We start from the raw sequence: 18196 nt of genomic DNA on the forward strand, positions 1-18196 counted from the left end.
ACAATAATTCATTAAATAGGACTAATAAAAGTAACACAAGTATAATGAATTATAACTTGTCTAGTACATGAACTCTTACCCTGCACGTTGGCTGAACCTAGAGAGACATTGATTGAGTGACACTACCTACGGCAAGGCGCCCGTTCTGGAAGTGTCACGAATTGGGTGTGGCTCGCCTTATAAAGCTCATTTGAATGTTAAACAATCCAAACTGTGCTTACACCTGTCAAACACAGCAAGTGACCAATCGAGAGAAAGAGAGAGAAATCTTAGCTCACATCAACATCTTGTGATAATTGTTGGGGTTTGTGTAGGTGTTTGCCTGTCCATAGTTGATGTGCCACTGTTTTAATTCTGCTGTAAGATATGGTTATTCCTTTGCATGCATTCGTACAATGTGTTTTTTCAAATTGCCACTGTCATTGAAACGCCTGCCACATTCTTCACACATGAATGGTTTTTCATTTCTATGAAATATGAGATGTCTTTCAAAATGACCATTCTGACGAAAGCCTTTACCACAAACTTCACAGATGAATGGAAACTTATTTGTGTGGCTCATCATATGTTGTTCGAGATTATAAGTCTTGTAGAAACCTTTACCACATTCTCTACAGGTATATGGTCTCTCATCTGTGTGTAACCATTTATGACGTGTTAGGGAACCCTTGTCTTTGAATTCTGTACCACATTCTTTGCATACAAATTGTCTTACATTTGTATGAACTGTGAAGTGTTTTGTTAGACTACTCAGATTTGGAAATCCTTTATCACATACTTTACATTTAAAGGATCTTGCTACTGTGTGGCATTTCATGTGTGATTTCAGTTTATAATCATTACAGAAACCTTTACCACACTCCTTACAGATATGTGTCTTTTCACTTACTATGTGAATATACATATGTTTTTTCATATTGCCTTTCAAATTAAACTCTTTACCACACTCTTTACATGCAAATTTTCTGTCATTTCTATGAATTGCCATGTGTTTGGCAAGATGCTCTTTTTTGAGAAAATCTTTACCACAAAATTTACACAATGATTTTTCACTATGGTGGCGCCTCAAGTGTGCATTCAGAGCATCTGTACTGCTATAACTTTTACCACAGTTCTTACATATGTGTGACTTTTTTTCACTTGTGTGGATTTTCATGTGTTTATTCAGTTTGCCTTTAGAAGTAAAACATTTGCTACATACTTCACATGAAAATAGCTGCTCTCTTGTGTGGATTCTCATGTGAACTTTAAGTCTTTCCGGAGAAAAAAAAACTTTACTGCATTCTTGACAAGGATATGATCTTTTTTCCTTTGTATGAATCTTTGCATGTCTAGTTAAAATTGCCATGCGCTTAAACCTTTTACCACACTCTTTACATACAAATTTCTTTTTACCATCTTTCCTTTCAGGACTGTTACTAACACTCTTCTCTTTCTCTGAAGAAGACACATAACGACCAGAGTGTTCATCATTTGTTTGCTTACTCTTTGATTCAGTAACTTCTGAGTTCATGATAAAATCTTCATTTACAGGTTGATTTATTTTATGCCTTTCAATGTCAGACAGTTCACAGGAGACACTATCTGTTATGTCAGGTACATCTTCATCACTGCCACCATCCTCTTGACAATGAACTTGCTGATATTCAATATAGTCCTGCTTTCCATCATTGGTAGGTGGAGTACTCAGAATGTTATTTTCTTGAACATTTGTGTTGGGTAGAAAATTCAAGCAGCTAACATTTGTTAATTCTGTTAACTTGTACTTGTCATATTTTGAGTGGTTTGTTAATTGTGTATTGTTTTCATCTTTGTCCGCAATCTCATCCTTTTCTTCTTTCTTTGTGATGGATTCAAAAGCTTGTGTTAAGCTTACAAAAGTATATTCAGTAGAGTTTGGCAACTGGTTATTTGCTTGTTGGTTGGTCTTGTCATTTTTGTCAGGGTCATCAGAGGTGTAGCCTGGCAAATTGTTTTGTTTTGTTATAGCATCTGTACATGTCTTTTCATCAAGGCCATCTTCATTTATCTTGCTTTCATTATGACAATATAGTGAAAATGTAGAACTGTTTCCTGTACCAAGTTCTTGGTTATGATCAGCAAAGTTGATAATTTGGTGTTCATGTTCATCTACATCTTGGGGCTGTATGGTTGGTGAGTTAGTGTACCTGTGAGTTAAGTCATCATAACTAAATGTAAGAGATACTTTATATTTGGATGATATCATAATTCATCCATGTATCTATACACAGTGACAGACAGTGTTTTCTCAAAGATATTCATTAAACAGGACACCAGTTACTGTATGCAAACATATCAAAACTTTTATGTCTATTAATTTTTAATGGTTTCTGAAATGATAGGCTATGGGATATATTCTGTGAAAACATGTCTGCATGTCACAAAGATATGCCTATTACAAGTATTGGCCCATGATTCAATACCTTGTTCTTGCATGACTAGTGCTATCTCATGATACATTGATAGTATGGTCTGGGATTTCTTACATTAGCACTACACTGCACATATTTTCACCATGGTACGGATATAAAGTGTACAGGTATATTACAGACAAGTTAGAAGTACTACAGGTCCAACAGTGAAGGACATGACTAATAGCAGTGTTGCAGCCAGCCTTTTGAAAGAGTGGGACATCGTGTCCCAAGACTTTCATTTCTCTGGGTCATCAAAACATTTTTTGGGGACATTATATTAAAAAAAAAGCAAAAAAGGCATTGTAACACAACTGTACAGTTTTACAAATATTTACCCACATGCTGATCCATGCTAGATATTTGCTGAATGATTATGCAGTTGCCTATCCAACCCTGTTGTTATCTATGCAATATACGCAATCATTTGGCTGTTGCTATAGGCGTGGTCATGTTGCTAAACATATTTGCATACAATATAAAGTGTGTCATCTATGTCCGGTCACTTCCGAAATTGTGGGTCAGGTCCAAAAAATGTGTCAAATGACCCAAAAAAACCTCTGGCTGCAACACTGTAATAGCTCTAACCATGGTACTTCTTAACTGACCATAGTAAACCATAGGGTGCTCAGGCGTAATTAGTTATGTTACGAAAACAAACAAACAATAAATACATCGACAACTGTAATTACAAATCATATCCACAACAAGAATTACTATAGTATATTATATTATTTAAATGTAATAATGGTATGAACCATTGTGACCATTTCGCATACAGTAATTCATGTTGTTGATAATGATTTGTAAAATACTCTGTTGTTGATGCATGTCAGTATTTTTTGTTAGTTTGTCTGTTTGATTTGTATGTATTTATGTTTTGTTTGTTTTTCGGTAAATATAGCTATGCCTGAGCGCCCGACGAGTAAACATCATGTCCCGCCTCATGAATACACGTTACCGAGACTATATGGATGTATACTATATCTCTCCCCCCCCCCCCAATACAATCATGACAAGACACACAGAAAGCCCAGTACTTACTCTATTTTGATAGGAAGGGGTCGTTCCAAGTCAGCAGTTACTTCTTCTGAGGCAGTGCTGACAACACTGTTGTTGTCATTATTGTTGCAACTTTGCTGCGACTGCACATCGCTTTGAAAACATTCCCCACAATATTTCCTGTGTATTTCAAGTAAATGAGTTGTGAAATCGGAATTTGATGTTTTGGCATAATACAAATCTCTCAACTCCTCCAAATTATCATTATAATCAGCAATGTCTATGTGAAAATCCCGTCCTTCCTTAGTCGCGGAAGCAACAAGGTTAGCGACGACAGTGGCCATGTTGGATCACCTATCGACACCGTGCATTGTGGGATAAATTTCACATCGCCTCTCCAATCTGATTAAAATCCGACGTAGATGTCGGCTAATCGGTCATTGCTATTTCACCTTCGTTATTTTGCCTGAATTGACCTTCTTGGTACATGTTTACATTTTTTAGTCCGATCGCCTCCTGAGGCGATCAGGCTAAAAAATGTAAACATGTACAAAAAATGTAGTTACCAAGAAGGTCAATTCAGGCAAAATAACGAAGGTAAAATAGCAATGAACGATTAGCCGACATCTACATCGGATTTTAATCAGATTGATCGCCTCCCCAGACACACGTTATCATTTTGGACCTTTCATGTTTATATATATTTAGATATAGCTTACACAAGTTACATGTAAAAAATATATATATATATATATAGATATATATATATATATATATATATATATATATATATATATATATATATATATATATATATATATATATATATATATATATATGAATTATTAAACAATATAATCTTTCATTAAAGTTAACAATGCTTGTCGTGACAAAGCCTGCGATATGTACAAATATACACAACCGTACATTTTTGCACAGACAAGTATAGTTATCTGTGATTTTTGTTACCTTTACCCTGCCAGTCAGTGACTGTTGCCATGGCATAGCCTAGGGTTCAGCGAGCATGTAATTGATTAATCGATCGATCGCTTTATTGATTTTTTTTGGTTGAATGATTGACCGATTGAATGATCATTTTCTGTGGTGCAATATAACTTATTTTGTGTGTAATATTGATCAATTCACTCATTGAGTTTTGTGGTGTCGGATATAAAACTTTGTTTCTTCTTTCCCTTGCTAATTTTGTCTCTTTCAGTTGTATGTAATTCTCTCTTTATTGACTAAATAAAAAGATAACTTGTTGTCCATTCTTCACCTCTTATCTAAATTAAAACAGCCTATTTTTATAATTAGCATGGATCAGTTACAGCGAAAACTTTGCTTTATGTATTCGGTGTTGATGAAAAAAATGAAACAGAGCGGACAAAAACAGAAATAAGCAATGACGTGTTATAATTCATGATCATTTAGTAATACAAGTAATGTTAAACGTTAAGTGTTTACTTTAATTTTAATGTCAACAGACATGTCACAGATTTCATACAAAATTGAAAATTTCACAAAATCACTCGACTGAAGTTATCATGAATGAAATGATTTTCTTTCTTCAAATACATATGGGGCCTATATTTAATACTGTTCTATGAAGACGATTCATAATTTACAGAATAATCTCTCATTTCATTGGCTTATCCACAGCTCAAAAATCAAGAAATATCTATGATGAATTGATGCAGATGTGACCGTACTTCGGTGAAATTCGTCACATAAATTATGGCTTTTCTTCATAGTCTTTACTTTTCCATTAGAGACGAGATGCAATTTTTCGAGGGGTACAATTTCCGCGCTGTCAATGACTGGGCGTTTCAAAGCAATTTCAGCGCTCTCAATGATAGAGTTCAGAGCAATTTCAGCACTCTCAATTACTGGGCGTTTCAAAGCCTGGCAAATTTCAGCGCTCTCAATGACAGAGTTCAAAGCAATTTCAGCGCTCTCAATGACAGATTCAAAGCAATTTCAGCGCTCTCAATGACAGAGTTCAAAGCAATTTCAGCGCTCTTAATGATAGAGTTTCAAAGCAATTTCCCCGCTCTGAATGACAGCGTTTCAAAGTAATTTCCGCGATGTCAGACATTTCCGCAACAGAAACGAACATATTTGAAACTCTATCATTGAGAGCGCTGAAATTGCTTTGAACTCTGTCATTGAGAGTGCTGAAATTGCTTTGAACTCTGTCATTGAGAGCGCTGAAATTGCTTTGAAATGCCCAGTCATTGAGAGCGCGGAAATTGTACCCCTCGTCCACTGTACAATGTATGCATAAGCTTACTGTTTTGCCAAATGTATTTTAATAGGGCTTATGGTATATAACCATTTGAATAGTAATTTACCGTAATACTTTTCTTTTCTATCTTTAAAAGAATTGCTTTCAAAGAATTGCTGTGTAAATGATTGAAAGAAAAAAAACTCTCTACAAGTTAAATCACCACTGATGGCGTTGGGTGGGGGTTATGCTTTCACCCATTTACCTGTTATGTTTTGTGTAGTCTCATGGAGTCATGATGGTCGAGTGGTTTAGAATGATCATGTGGAAATCCTGGTTGCAGATTCGAGCCTCCTAATGGCCATGGCTGAAGTCCTTGAGCATGATTTGAACCGTACCACATCAGTCAATTCAGTTGTATAATTGGGTACCAGGTAGGATAGAGGCTGCAATGTGAATGTTTTAATCCTATGTAATTACATAGGCAATTTTTCTCTAAAACCATAGCTGCACAGCCCTACTATAACCAATGGGCAAGTGCCCTCCCTGAGTTAATTAATGACCTGTGCCACTCTCCATACAGTAAATCTCATCAATATACTATGATACATACCATTTCACAGGGTATTTTATTCATCAAACATGTTCGTAGTACAGTATAGTGTAGTGTACAGGCTATCCATGGCTTTCAATTCTTCTACATGTCTAGAGGACTTAGAAGTCATGAACCAAGAGTAAATAAGTAAACCCCCAACAGTAGAATGAGGCAAACAGTGTATTAAGTTAGCATCCTGATATGACAAATGTACCATATATAGACACTGTGTAACTGCCTACAATAAAGATTAACTTCCTATTGGACAGACTTACATGATTACCACAAGCAGGATGTTAATTGCTGTGTGGGTGGTTTTGATTCAATTTGAAATTTCATTTCAGCTTCCATTCCTCTAAATCAAAGCCATGGATATCCTCTAGACCAAATACTGTGTCTCAATCACCTCAAATTAAAAAAAAAAAAATTATGTAAAATATCTACAATTCTAAGACAATTCTTATCATAAACTTTGCAATGAAAGTCTTATTGTTGATCATAGATCATTGTCTGTATAAGTAGTAACTTCATTTTGAATAACAATATTGTCAGGCTTTGTGTGAATACGCATATGTTTTTTCATATTACTGATTTCATTAAACTCCTTACCACACACTTTACACATATATGGCTTCTCATTGGTGTGGATTCGAATGTGTCTTATCAAATTGCTCCTTTGGTTAAACCCTCTAGCACAATATCCACACACAAATGACTTTTCATTTGTATGGATATTCACATGCTTTTGTAGACAGTCTTGGCGATGGAAGCCTTTACCACACTCATTGCATTTGAATGGACACTCACTTGTATGGATTTTCATGTGTTTCTCCAAACCGTCACTTTGATCAAAACTTTTACCACATTCCGTACATACAAATGGTTTTTTATGTGTGTGGACATACATGTGTATTTTCAGATCCCCTTTTCCAATAAAACTTTTTTGACATACTTCACATGTATAGCGTCTGTCATTTGAGTGAATTCGTAGATGTGCCCTCAAACCACTACTCTGACGAAAGCCTTTTCCACACACATCACATAAGAATGGTCTTTCATCGGTGTGGATTCTCATGTGCTTTTTCAGATCGCTATGGTCAAGGAAACGTTTATCACATACTTTGCATTCAAATGGCCTGTCATTTAAGTGAGACCTAATGTGTCTCTTCAGATTACCACTGAAGTCAAAACCTTTACCACACTCTTTACAGACATACAGCTTCTTATTTGTGTGGATCCTTTGATGTTTTTTCAGATTGTCTCTTTCATTAAAACATTTACCGCATTCCTCACACACAAATGACCTTTCATTTTTATGATTTTTCATGTGTTGATTCAGACCCCTTCTTTGCTTAAAACTTTTGCCACACTCTTTACATATAAATTTCTTTTCACCGACTCTTCTTTCAGGACTGATAGTAGCATTGGTTTCTTTCTCTGATGACACAGAACAATCCGAGTGTTCGTCATCTCTCTGGTTATTCTTTGATTCAGTAACTTCTGATGTCACGATAAAATCTTCAGATTGAGGTTGATTTGTCTTATATATTCCAATGGGAGTTGGTTCAAAGGAGACACTATCTGTTGTGTCAAGTGCATGTTCACCACTGTCATTGTTCTCTATGCATTGTACAACAGACACATCTTGCTTTCCGTCCTTGGTTGCTGCAGTAGATTGTATGTCTTTGATAGAAACCCTTAAATTACTAGGGAAATCTGTGCTTTCTGATAACCTGTTCACATCACATGTTTTATCTTTGGTACTGCAATTGACTTGTTGCACTTTTTCATTTCCATACATTACCACCACCTTTCCATTTTTTGCAGAGACAGCATCTCTAGCTTGAAGCAGTAAATTTGAAGTAACAAACTGTGGACTAGTTTCATTCTTTTGAATTTGTTCACTGTTGTTTTTAATCATCACTGGATCCACTATACTTCCACTTGATAAAACATTTTCAGTTGTATTATCATGTACAACATTGCCACCAATTCCTACTCCAGTTATTACAGTGTCACTACACTCACACATTGAAGATGTCGATGTACTACATGTATGGGAACAATCACCTGGATGGCTTGGATTTTTCTGCTTTGTTAGCACCTTCTCCAAATGCTGTGCATTTTCGGTTTCTGACTCTGTGTGTCTGTTGGTAAAATAACATTTGTAAACATCACATGTACAAACCATGCAACAGATGTCATTCACATGTAAAACTGGTACTAACTTGTTACTTAGCATTATAGGATTTTCACATTAATTGTTAATTGTTATTAATTGTTGGATTAATATTTACTAGACTGTGAGTGGAGGTATAAATGGTAATGATACTGCATAGGAACTAGACTGAGAGTGGAGGTATAAATGATAAAGATACTGTATAGGAACTAGACTGTGAGTGGAGGTGCAAATGGTAATGATACTGTATAGGAACTAAACTAGGATGGTTCATGAATGTGATATGACAAGAGCAAGCATGGAAAGGATCTCTGTCTGCTTTTGCACTCAAAGCTAAGGGAAACAATATTAGAACAACAAGATGCATATAAACAATAAAAACATGATATCTGCTTCCACTACTCTGTAATCCTTGACTTTCCTAGTCTATCTGCTAGACCTCGGATGTTCTTCCGATAGAATACGACACACGACCGAACATCGCTATCAAGGATGGAACATCCAAGCTCTAGCAAATGTCATCTCTGTTCAGGCAAGCCCTAACTGCGAACTTCGTTCGCTTATAGTATCGAAAAAAAGCCTGAACGTCTAGCAGCAAGACTATGACTTTCCTAACTTTTTAACTATTGGATTATTGAAGTTGACTTATTTGAACTTCCAGAGCCGACAGGCAACGGCTGCACCAACATACTGAAGTGAACTGATAAGGATAAGTAGTAATTGAGGGGAAACAGAATCAAGAATGACCACTGGGGTAAATGAAAATACAGTTGGACAGGAAATAGGTTAATTGGACCCCTCGTCAATTGGACCCCTAACCATGAGGCAAGGAAATTTATCAATTGCAACCGGTGAATTTCATTGCTTCATTGATGAAAGTTTGGTCTCATTTAATTTTATTTACTTATTTTTGTATGCTTTACCATGCTCGCTAAAGCATGATGTTACGCAATAAAGAAAGATTTAATGCACACCGCGAATCTGTAGTTCGTTTAACACACATGGATGCATGGTTTGCAAGACTCCAGCGCAAGACTGCTCCTGTGCTACACTTTACTCTTGTTATGTTAATGTTATGGTGGATACCTTTCCCACACCCAAAATGCAAACAGACTACACTCGTATTTGTGATATATATTTCTTAATAATAATGTTTCTGGATTGTGTCGAATATCCCTGAACAACTTACATTGGTTACGGCGAGGGTTCATTTGGTTAGGGGTCCAATTGACTAGGGTCCAATTGACGAGGGGTCCAATTGACTAGAAAGCGTTCAAGTATATCATGGAAGTAGAACCCAGGGTTCTACTTCCATGAGTATATAGACATGCACAAACGGCTGGTGGAGGGTCTATGCATGGAGGTATAAGCCTGAGCTCCCTGTTGTGAAATGTGTATGTTCTCGTGTACAAGAAACGTAAGAGCAGTGTGTGAGATAATAACTGTACTTCTTACTGTGTAGGGGTACTAGCGACCTGTTTCACAGCAGTGTATGCAGTGTTGTTATGGCGCTGTGGGCATAGCTCACAACCATTCGCATTCGGAATACAGTCCTTGCAATATGTTCGGTGAATTTTCAGTAAATGAGCAGCGAAATCACGATTAGATATGCCGGATTGACACAAGGCTTTGGCCTCGTTCCAATCATCACCATACGTAATAGCAAGCAGAATTGCTCTGGCCTCGTCATCTTCGGCAGATACAGTCAGATTGATGGTCGCCATATTTGATGAGAGTGTTTGGTCGCAATGCATTATGGTACATCGACAACCCAAGTGCGCACCGTGTATAGTCTAGCCACAGGGAGGGAGCTCTATGGGCTCAGGCTCAGTTAGTTTGTTTACAAATACAAACAAACAAGTAAACAACAAGTAAGTAAGTAAGTAAGTAAGTAAGTAAGTAAGTAAGTAAGTAAGTAAGTAAGTAAGTAAGTAAGTAAGTAAGTAAGTAAGTAAGTAAGTAAGTAAGTAAGTAAGTAAGTAAGTAAGTAAGTAAGTAAGTAAGTAAGTAAGTAAGTAAGTAAACAAACAAATTGGCAGTATCAATTAGTGTATGTTTGGCAGTATCAATTAGTGTATGTTTGGCAGTATCAATAAGTGTATGTTTGGCAGTATCAATTACTGTATCTTTGGCAGTATCAATAAGTGTATGTTTTCCTATATGCAGAATAGTCACAATTGCACATGTGGAATTTATGCGAAATGACGTTCAGCAGTCGAAACAAACCAAAATCTCCTCCCCAAAACGAACGAATTTCGCTTCCTGAGCTTAGGTGATTCTGAGCTAGACGCAACCCTTAAGTTAGAAAGGGCGAAAATATTTGTCAACTACCAGTTTCAACAAACACTCCACTTTTAACTTTATATATATATATATATATATATATATATATATATATATATATATATATATATATATATATATATATATATATATATATATATATATATATATATATATATACATACATATAATTTCATTCTTCTTTCGCCAAGTAGAGTGCTCGATCACCTTGGAGAGCTATCATACATAAAAATGAAAGAAGACGAGTCTGATATTACATAGTGGAATTACACTACGGACCGTTTCACCCGAAGGATCGTCAGGTGTAATAGTGTGGTTTAATAGTATTCGTTAGCTATACATCCTGCATTATGTACATAACTAGTGTGTGTTCACTGATGGCTGTGTGTACACAAAAAGATTGACAACAAAGGTTACGTATTATTAAGTAAGAACTTGTTAGCGTGCCGGCATTTACTGATTAATTCAGTTCTGCTGTTCAAGTTCGTTGATTTGTCGGCAGTTATAATAAAATATTTTTCCCAGAGGCATAGTTGACATCGTTTGGTAACGTTAGAGTATGAGGAAGCCTGCTTGAGAACTGACCAGTGTACGTCGTAATTAATGTTGCTGTCTTTTAGGTGCCAAATGTATTTACTGAGTGCAGTGTCTTTCTTCTTGTGATCAAGTTTAAATGAAGACTTGTGGTTGTTAAACCTGCTTTTGAATTAATCAGTAAATGCCGGCACGCTAACAAGTTCTTACTTAATAATACGTAACCTTTGTTGTCAATCTTTTTGTGTACACACAGCCATCAGTGAACACACACTAGTTATGTACATAATGCAGGATGTATAGCTAACGAATACTATTAAACCACACTATTACACCTGACGATCCTTCGGGTGAAACGGTCCGTAGTGTAATTCCACTATGTAATATCAGACTCGTCTTCTTTCATTTTTATATATATATATATATATATATATATATATATATATATATATATATATATATATATATATATATATATATATATATATATATATATATATATATATATATATATATATATATATACAAGGAGACAATTATCCTGGCTCATGGCTAGATAATTTAAACACCAGATGTAAACTGAAGGTCTTCCGCAAGGGCAAAGTTTTGAGATTGTCGTTCCTACAGACAATTGTTGGAATACAACAGAACATATGTAATAACTTATTTTTTCTCATTGATTGCTATTTGCTCATTGCTGTTAGTGATCTCCTGGCCAACCACAACATGTACTGTGGCATTTGTTGAGAATGTAAAAAACATATAAGCGCATCGTCGTACCACTTTAGACAACATTTCCTGACGAGAAACTATTTTTTTCCTTTTTAGTGGCCTACAAAAATATGCCAATAATTTATTAAAACTAAAAACTACATCAATAATATTTTCAGGACAAGTGCGCTTTGGTATCGCAAATGCATGTATCAAATTATATTGAATTTGAAGTGTGCATTCTTGAGATATAGCCTAATTACCGAAAACCATTAATTATGTAAATTTCTCGTTCATATTCTTGGGATGTTTACCGAAACCTAATCAGTTCTTGTCACTACCCTACAGAACACATGCAATAAATTTCGTTTGAATTGAGCCAGTCGTGGTTTAGAAAATGGTGATAAAGTCGCACCACTTTAGACGACATTTCCTGACGAGAAACTATTTATTTCTTTTTTGTGGCCAATCGAAAATATGCCAAAAACTTATTAAAACTAAAAGTTACATTAGTAATATTTTCAGGACAGGTGCGCGTTGGTATCGCAAATGTGTGTACCAAGTTATAATGAATTTGAAGCGTGCATTCTTGAGATATAGCCTAATTACCGAAAATCATTAATTACCTAAATTGCTCATTAATATTCACGGGATTTTTACCAAAACTTAATAAAGTCTTGCCATTACCCTACGTAATACGTCTTCAAAATTTCGTTTGAATTGAGCAAGCCGTTATGGAGAAAACGATGACACAGACAGAACAGACAGACACACAGACTTCCACCCATAAATATATCTCTTCCTTACGGAAGAAAAAATGAAAGAAGAATATGGAATTTCAAACATCAACAATTTAATACCACAAAGGAACACTTTTTGAACATTGTGGATTTGTCTTTAATCATAATTATCAAAAACTCGTTTTATTCTTAATTCTGGTGTGCCTTTTGCCTGTTTCCGTCCGTCCGTCCGTCCGTCCGTCTATCTGTCTGTCTGTCTGTCTGTCTGTTTGTTTGTTTGTCTGGGATAGGGGTTCTTGACAGAATGACATGACTGACAGCAGTTGAGAGATTTATTGCCGGTCTACTAAAAACTATAAAGTTACACGAAGTTCTTCAGTTTATATACACGAGTGAAGGATCGAGTTTTGGCGAGGAAGGTTTCAGTTACCATGGCGTTCGTCTGATTGGATACTAATCTAAAGATATGATTGGCTGCTAACTCTAGAAATCTGGTTAGTTGCATACGACTTTACTCAATTCTGAGGACTGTACTTACTGTCTGTTTGTGTGTCTCTTTCTCTGTCTATTGTCCGTCTCCGTCTCTGTCTCTCTCTCTGTCTCTCTCTGTCTCTGTCTCTGTCTCTGTCTCTGTCTCTGTCTCTCTCTGTCTCTCTCTCTGTCTCTCTGTCTCTCTCTCTCTCTCTGTCTCTCTCTCTCTCTCTCTCTCTCTCTCTCTCTCTCTCTCCCCCCCCCCCCCAAAGAATACAATATAATGATTTCATGTGTAACTGTCAATTTATGTTGAGTCATTTCATGTATGATTTGCTACCAGGATACTTGAACTTTACACTTCGACATCTTTCTTGAGTTCACCTATCGACAGACATCTTTTGATCATGTTGAAAGGTTTACTTAGTACATTTGTACGATCGTGTGTGAGCTCTCGATGGTTTGTTAGCACATGCTAGGATACCTAACACATCACGTGAGACGGAAACAAGCGGGAGACCTTCGGAACTGGACAGAGGACAGTGCCGTTGATAACTGGTGTCATTTCATATATTTCCTCGACCAATAATTAGCATTTTAAAGGTCACTAACATAAAATATAGCGGTAGATTTAATGCTCAAGCTGGCGGACACTCAAGAAGGGGAGTTGTCAAAAACACGTAAGTTCTCCCCTCCACTGTCTGTGCTATAATGAACTCCCGTAATCTGCATTGGTCTGTTCACTCACCTAGTCCTGCTTGCAGACGGTGCATGGATCTACGTTACTGACATGTGAGAACGAAGGGACGACTTACTCCGTATGCCAGCAGGACTATTATAGTTAAAACTTGTAATCATGTTGTACTTATACTTATTCTTCAACATTTACTTACGTAGTTGTATTGCACTTTCTCTGCAGAATCAAGACCCATCAAATTAGGAAAATGGCTAACCAGTTGTCTGTTTCACTCACAAATAAACTTTCCAAAAGCTACTACCATACACCTGGTCCGCGGCCATATCTTGGGAAGACTATCTGTGAGATGTTCGATGTTACAAGTAGCAAACATCCAGATAAACACGCAATTGTAGAGTACTCACCGATTGGAGATGTCAAACGAATCACTTTTGCGGAGTTGAAATGTCAAGTTGATGGACTCGTTACAGGTCTGATTCAACTTGGCTTGAACAAAGGTGAACGACTGGGTATTCTTATTGGTAAACGGTACGAGTACATATTGGCTTGTTTGGCTGCAACGAACAGTGGCATGATAGGTGCTCGGCTACATACCAATCTGAGAGGTGAGCCACTGGCAACTCAAATAAATCTGGTAGCATGCGCCGTTCTGATAGTTGACAACGAAAGATTTGAAGCTATCAGAGAACTTGTTCCAGAGGTTTCTACTCCACCATATTCACTGCCACGACTACCTAGTGTGAGGTTTATAATAAACATTGATTTATCAGAGTCGATTGGGACATGCCTTGCACTATCAGAAGTCCTGATTGAAAAGGAATCCTCTCAAATACTTAAACATCGTCAAAGTTGCATTCAGTTAGACGATCCCTGTATGATTTTATTTACATCTGGTAGTACTGGGATACCAAAAGGTCCAGTTCATTCCAATCGTTCCATCCTTGAATTTTGTCATGCGTCTACTGACCCACCAGGAAAGAATATTTGCAATACACCAATGTACGTGAGTACGTGGGATGTGCACTTCTTTGGTCCAATGGTCTTGACTGGTGATACTTTTGTTATACCCTGCACAGACTATATACCAAAAGTTCTTGAGATAATGGAAAAGGAACGTTGTACAAAAGTGTTCCTGTATCCGCAAATGGTGAGTGATATGATAGATTTACTAGAGGACGAACGACGCGACTTTTCTGCCATGAAATTAGCACTGGCCGGTGGCAATGTCATACCTTCTGCAGTGCTACAGAAACTTTTATATCTTTTCTCACCCCATGTAGAGAATGGATATGGCATGTCAGAAACCTTCCGGATTGCTTGTCATGGACCAAGCGACTCGATCGATGACAAAATGGAAACTGCCGGGCGACCAATGTTTCATGCGGAGGTAAAAATAGTGGATAACAGCTCGACAATTGTTCCGATCAACACTGCTGGTGAAATATGTGTCCGAAGTCCATATCTTTTCATGTACTACTGGGCAAATGAAGAAACTACGAGGTCCAAAAAGACCGCATCAGGTTGGTTTCACACTGGAGATGCGGGCGTTATGGATGAGAATGGCCGCATCCGAGTTGTGGGAAGACAAGACGATCTCTTCGTTAAAGGAGGTGCATGGAACGTATATCCCGTGGAAATAGAGCGACACTACGTCAACTGTCCTAAAGTGAAGCTAACACAAGTAGTTCCAGTTGCAGACGACAGAATGGTGAATGAGATATGTCTATGCCTTGTTCTTCATTCTGGTGCAAAATGCACAAAAGAAGAAATCTTGAAAGTTTTAGCCGGAAAAATAGCAGATTCGTACATACCAAAGTATGTTCTATTCTTCGACTCGTTTCCTACATCCGAGAATGGAAAAATTATCCGCCAGGAAGTGAAAAGAATGGCAGCTGAAAAATTGGGCATTAAATGACTCGTCATTATTAAGCCTTGGTTGACAAGACATACATGTAATTTTGCATATTATTAGACAAAGTTTTATAATATCAGATCCCCAACAAGTTTACCTGTCAAGTTGACTTCCACCACTCTTCGGTAAACATTATCCAATAGTCAATAATTGCGCAGTGCCCTTGATTTTTATTTTTCAAAATTGTTCCCAGTTATATGATTGTATGATACTGTAATGACGTCATCTGCGTTTGGGGAAAGGGGGATTGTATCGCTCCCACAACGGCTGATCTGTCAGTCTATATGTACTTGAGATGCATAAGTATCCAGGTATGACTTCAGTAAATATGTTTTGGTCATTTGCTGTACATCACTATGATTGGACGACAAGTTCGAAACATATTATTAATACTCATGAGTTCTATTTCCATATTTGGCGATCGGGGCTAGTGTACATGATATGATGGCAATGTTGATGTATGACTTTGTAGTTCCACTTCCGTTTTCTCACAATGGTATTTATAGTATATCAAAATAACTGAAGTGAAAACCTGGAGACATTTAGCTGAACGAGAAATGACTATAAAATAGGTCAAAGATCTGATAACAAGTTTCAAACTTAAACTATCGTGCAACTATCAGCTACGCAGCTGTGAAATAAATATTTGTATTCAAATCTCGCGAGCAAAATAGCAAAAAATCCTTGCTTAATAACCACAAGATACTTTTTATCCAGACACTTATTTAGACAGGTACTGCCGAAACCTAAAGACAGTAACTCCTGCTTAATATGAAATAACCAATTCACCTCGTTACCATTTTGTACTCCATCGTACATACATTCATAACAACAATTGACATTCACAAAGCTTTACGGTGGAATTAAATGGTCTATGTCACAAATTGTACACTACTGGCGTAAATTCAAAACTTTGGAGGATCTTACAAAATGTCAAATTGCCATAGACACGTACGGATATCCTATATTTCAGGGTGTACTACAGCCTCAGGGGATTACTCTTTCAACAAATCTTATCCTAATTTATTCATACGTTGTGGGCGCTGTCTAGTCTCCCTTTCCCAAAAGGGCAGATTAGACAGGCTAAGCCCAGACATTTTTACTTTCCAATCACTTGACTTGACTTGATGTGACAATTTAGAATATTGTAGTTCAAACTCATGTAGTTGGAAACAAGTACAAAATAACCAGTAAAAATCAATATATGCTAAATTAACTCATTCGACTCATGACTTAACTCTTCATTCGACTCAACTCAACTAGACTCGACTTACGTGAACTTACTTACCTGGCCTTGACCTTGACCTACCTTTACTTGAATTTACTTGCGCTTGCCTTACCTTTAGTTGACTCTTGACTTGACCTGACCTGACAATTTAGAGGGTGGGCAAGGAGTATTTTCGTACTTCATATTATCGGGTCATTTCATTTTTCGTTATTTGTAAAAACGTTGCAATATAGTCCGTAAAATAGTAATTCAGTGGTAGGCGTACTGCGTAATGAACTGTTTATTTTGATACAAATGTATTGACAATCTATAACATCGACATATTGCAGTCTAACTCGGGGTATTCAACTTAATGTATCTATAAACTTGTTTTACTCACGGTTGCTGAACTGTTCAGTGACGACGATGAATACTGCAACAAAAATGTTCATTTGGCAAGTGCCAGGTCCGAGTATTTTCAGTCAAAGTTTAAAGTTAATATTGTCCAAGAGTAGTGCACACAGTTCACTCTAGTTCAAATTCATTTACAAGTTCAAAACTGGCAAATATAGTCCAGGAATTAAAACTTTTTTTCACTTCAATTCCTGTCCCGATAAAATGTCCGTTCTTAGAGTACCTGGCCCTGGCAGACTTGTGTTACATTTCATACTTCAATTCCAGTCCGGATAAAATGTCCGTTCTAAGAGTACCTGGCCCTGGCAGACTTGGAAACCTTAACCACCTGTTAGTGTACGCTGTGCCCAAATCCAATCTGTTTATATGTATTATATGTACAGAACGCGTTTTCTTTTTTGCTGTTCAATGCTCTGTCGTTTGTTTTTTTGTGAGCGCTCGTTACATACGAGAGCTCACGAAAAAACAAACGACAGTAAACGTAACAACAAAAAAGAAACGCCCTCTGCACACCTCGTCGGATTTTAATTAATCAGACTAATTGGCCCAATCCATCACGACACAGCATGCAAAGTGGAGTTCCAACACCTGTTACCAGTTTGGCTTCAGATAATGAGTATGCGCACTGACAGTGAATATGAATCTGATTGGCAGAAACACAGGAGTGAATGTGATTGGAAGAAACGAGTTAAATGAAAAGAAAGAAACTTCAGACTAAACATATATGGCGAGTTCAGGATAAAAATGTTTTGCAATCCGTCAGCTAAAATGTCC

At 36.9% G+C, this 18196-nt stretch overlaps 2 protein-coding genes across 2 annotated transcripts; one reads left to right on the plus strand and one right to left on the minus strand.

The window, feature by feature from the left end:
- Window positions 1-24: 24 nt before the first annotated feature.
- LOC144434442 (uncharacterized) lies at window positions 25-3778 on the minus strand. Its single transcript, XM_078122890.1, has 2 exons — window positions 3477-3778; window positions 25-2168 (listed from the first exon to the last, which is right to left on the minus strand). The coding sequence occupies exons 1-2, from the start codon at window positions 3776-3778 to the stop codon at window positions 371-373; spliced, it is 2100 nt and encodes a 699-aa protein (XP_077979016.1). The 3' UTR covers window positions 25-370.
- A 10358-nt stretch (window positions 3779-14136) lies between these two features.
- LOC144434443 (medium-chain acyl-CoA ligase ACSF2, mitochondrial-like) lies at window positions 14137-15804 on the plus strand. The gene has a single exon (XM_078122891.1). It carries the CDS (start codon window positions 14137-14139, stop codon window positions 15802-15804), a length of 1668 nt encoding a protein of 555 aa, XP_077979017.1.
- Window positions 15805-18196: the final 2392 nt, after the last annotated feature.

This window comes from Glandiceps talaboti, chromosome 4 (genome assembly GCF_964340395.1).
Source record: "Glandiceps talaboti chromosome 4, keGlaTala1.1, whole genome shotgun sequence".
Classification (NCBI taxonomy): Eukaryota; Metazoa; Hemichordata; class Enteropneusta; family Spengelidae; genus Glandiceps; species Glandiceps talaboti.

Coding starts and splice junctions, on each gene's coding strand:
- LOC144434443 (XM_078122891.1), top strand. CDS start 14,137: ATGGCTAACCAGTTGTCTGTTTCACTCACAAATAAACTTTCCAAAAGC.
- LOC144434442 (XM_078122890.1), bottom strand. CDS start 3,778: ATGGCCACTGTCGTCGCTAACCTTGTTGCTTCCGCGACTAAGGAAGGA. Junction 2,169..3,476: donor CCCCTTCCTATCAAAATAGA/GTAAGTACTGGG, acceptor CTTAACTCACAG/GTACACTAACTCACCAACCA.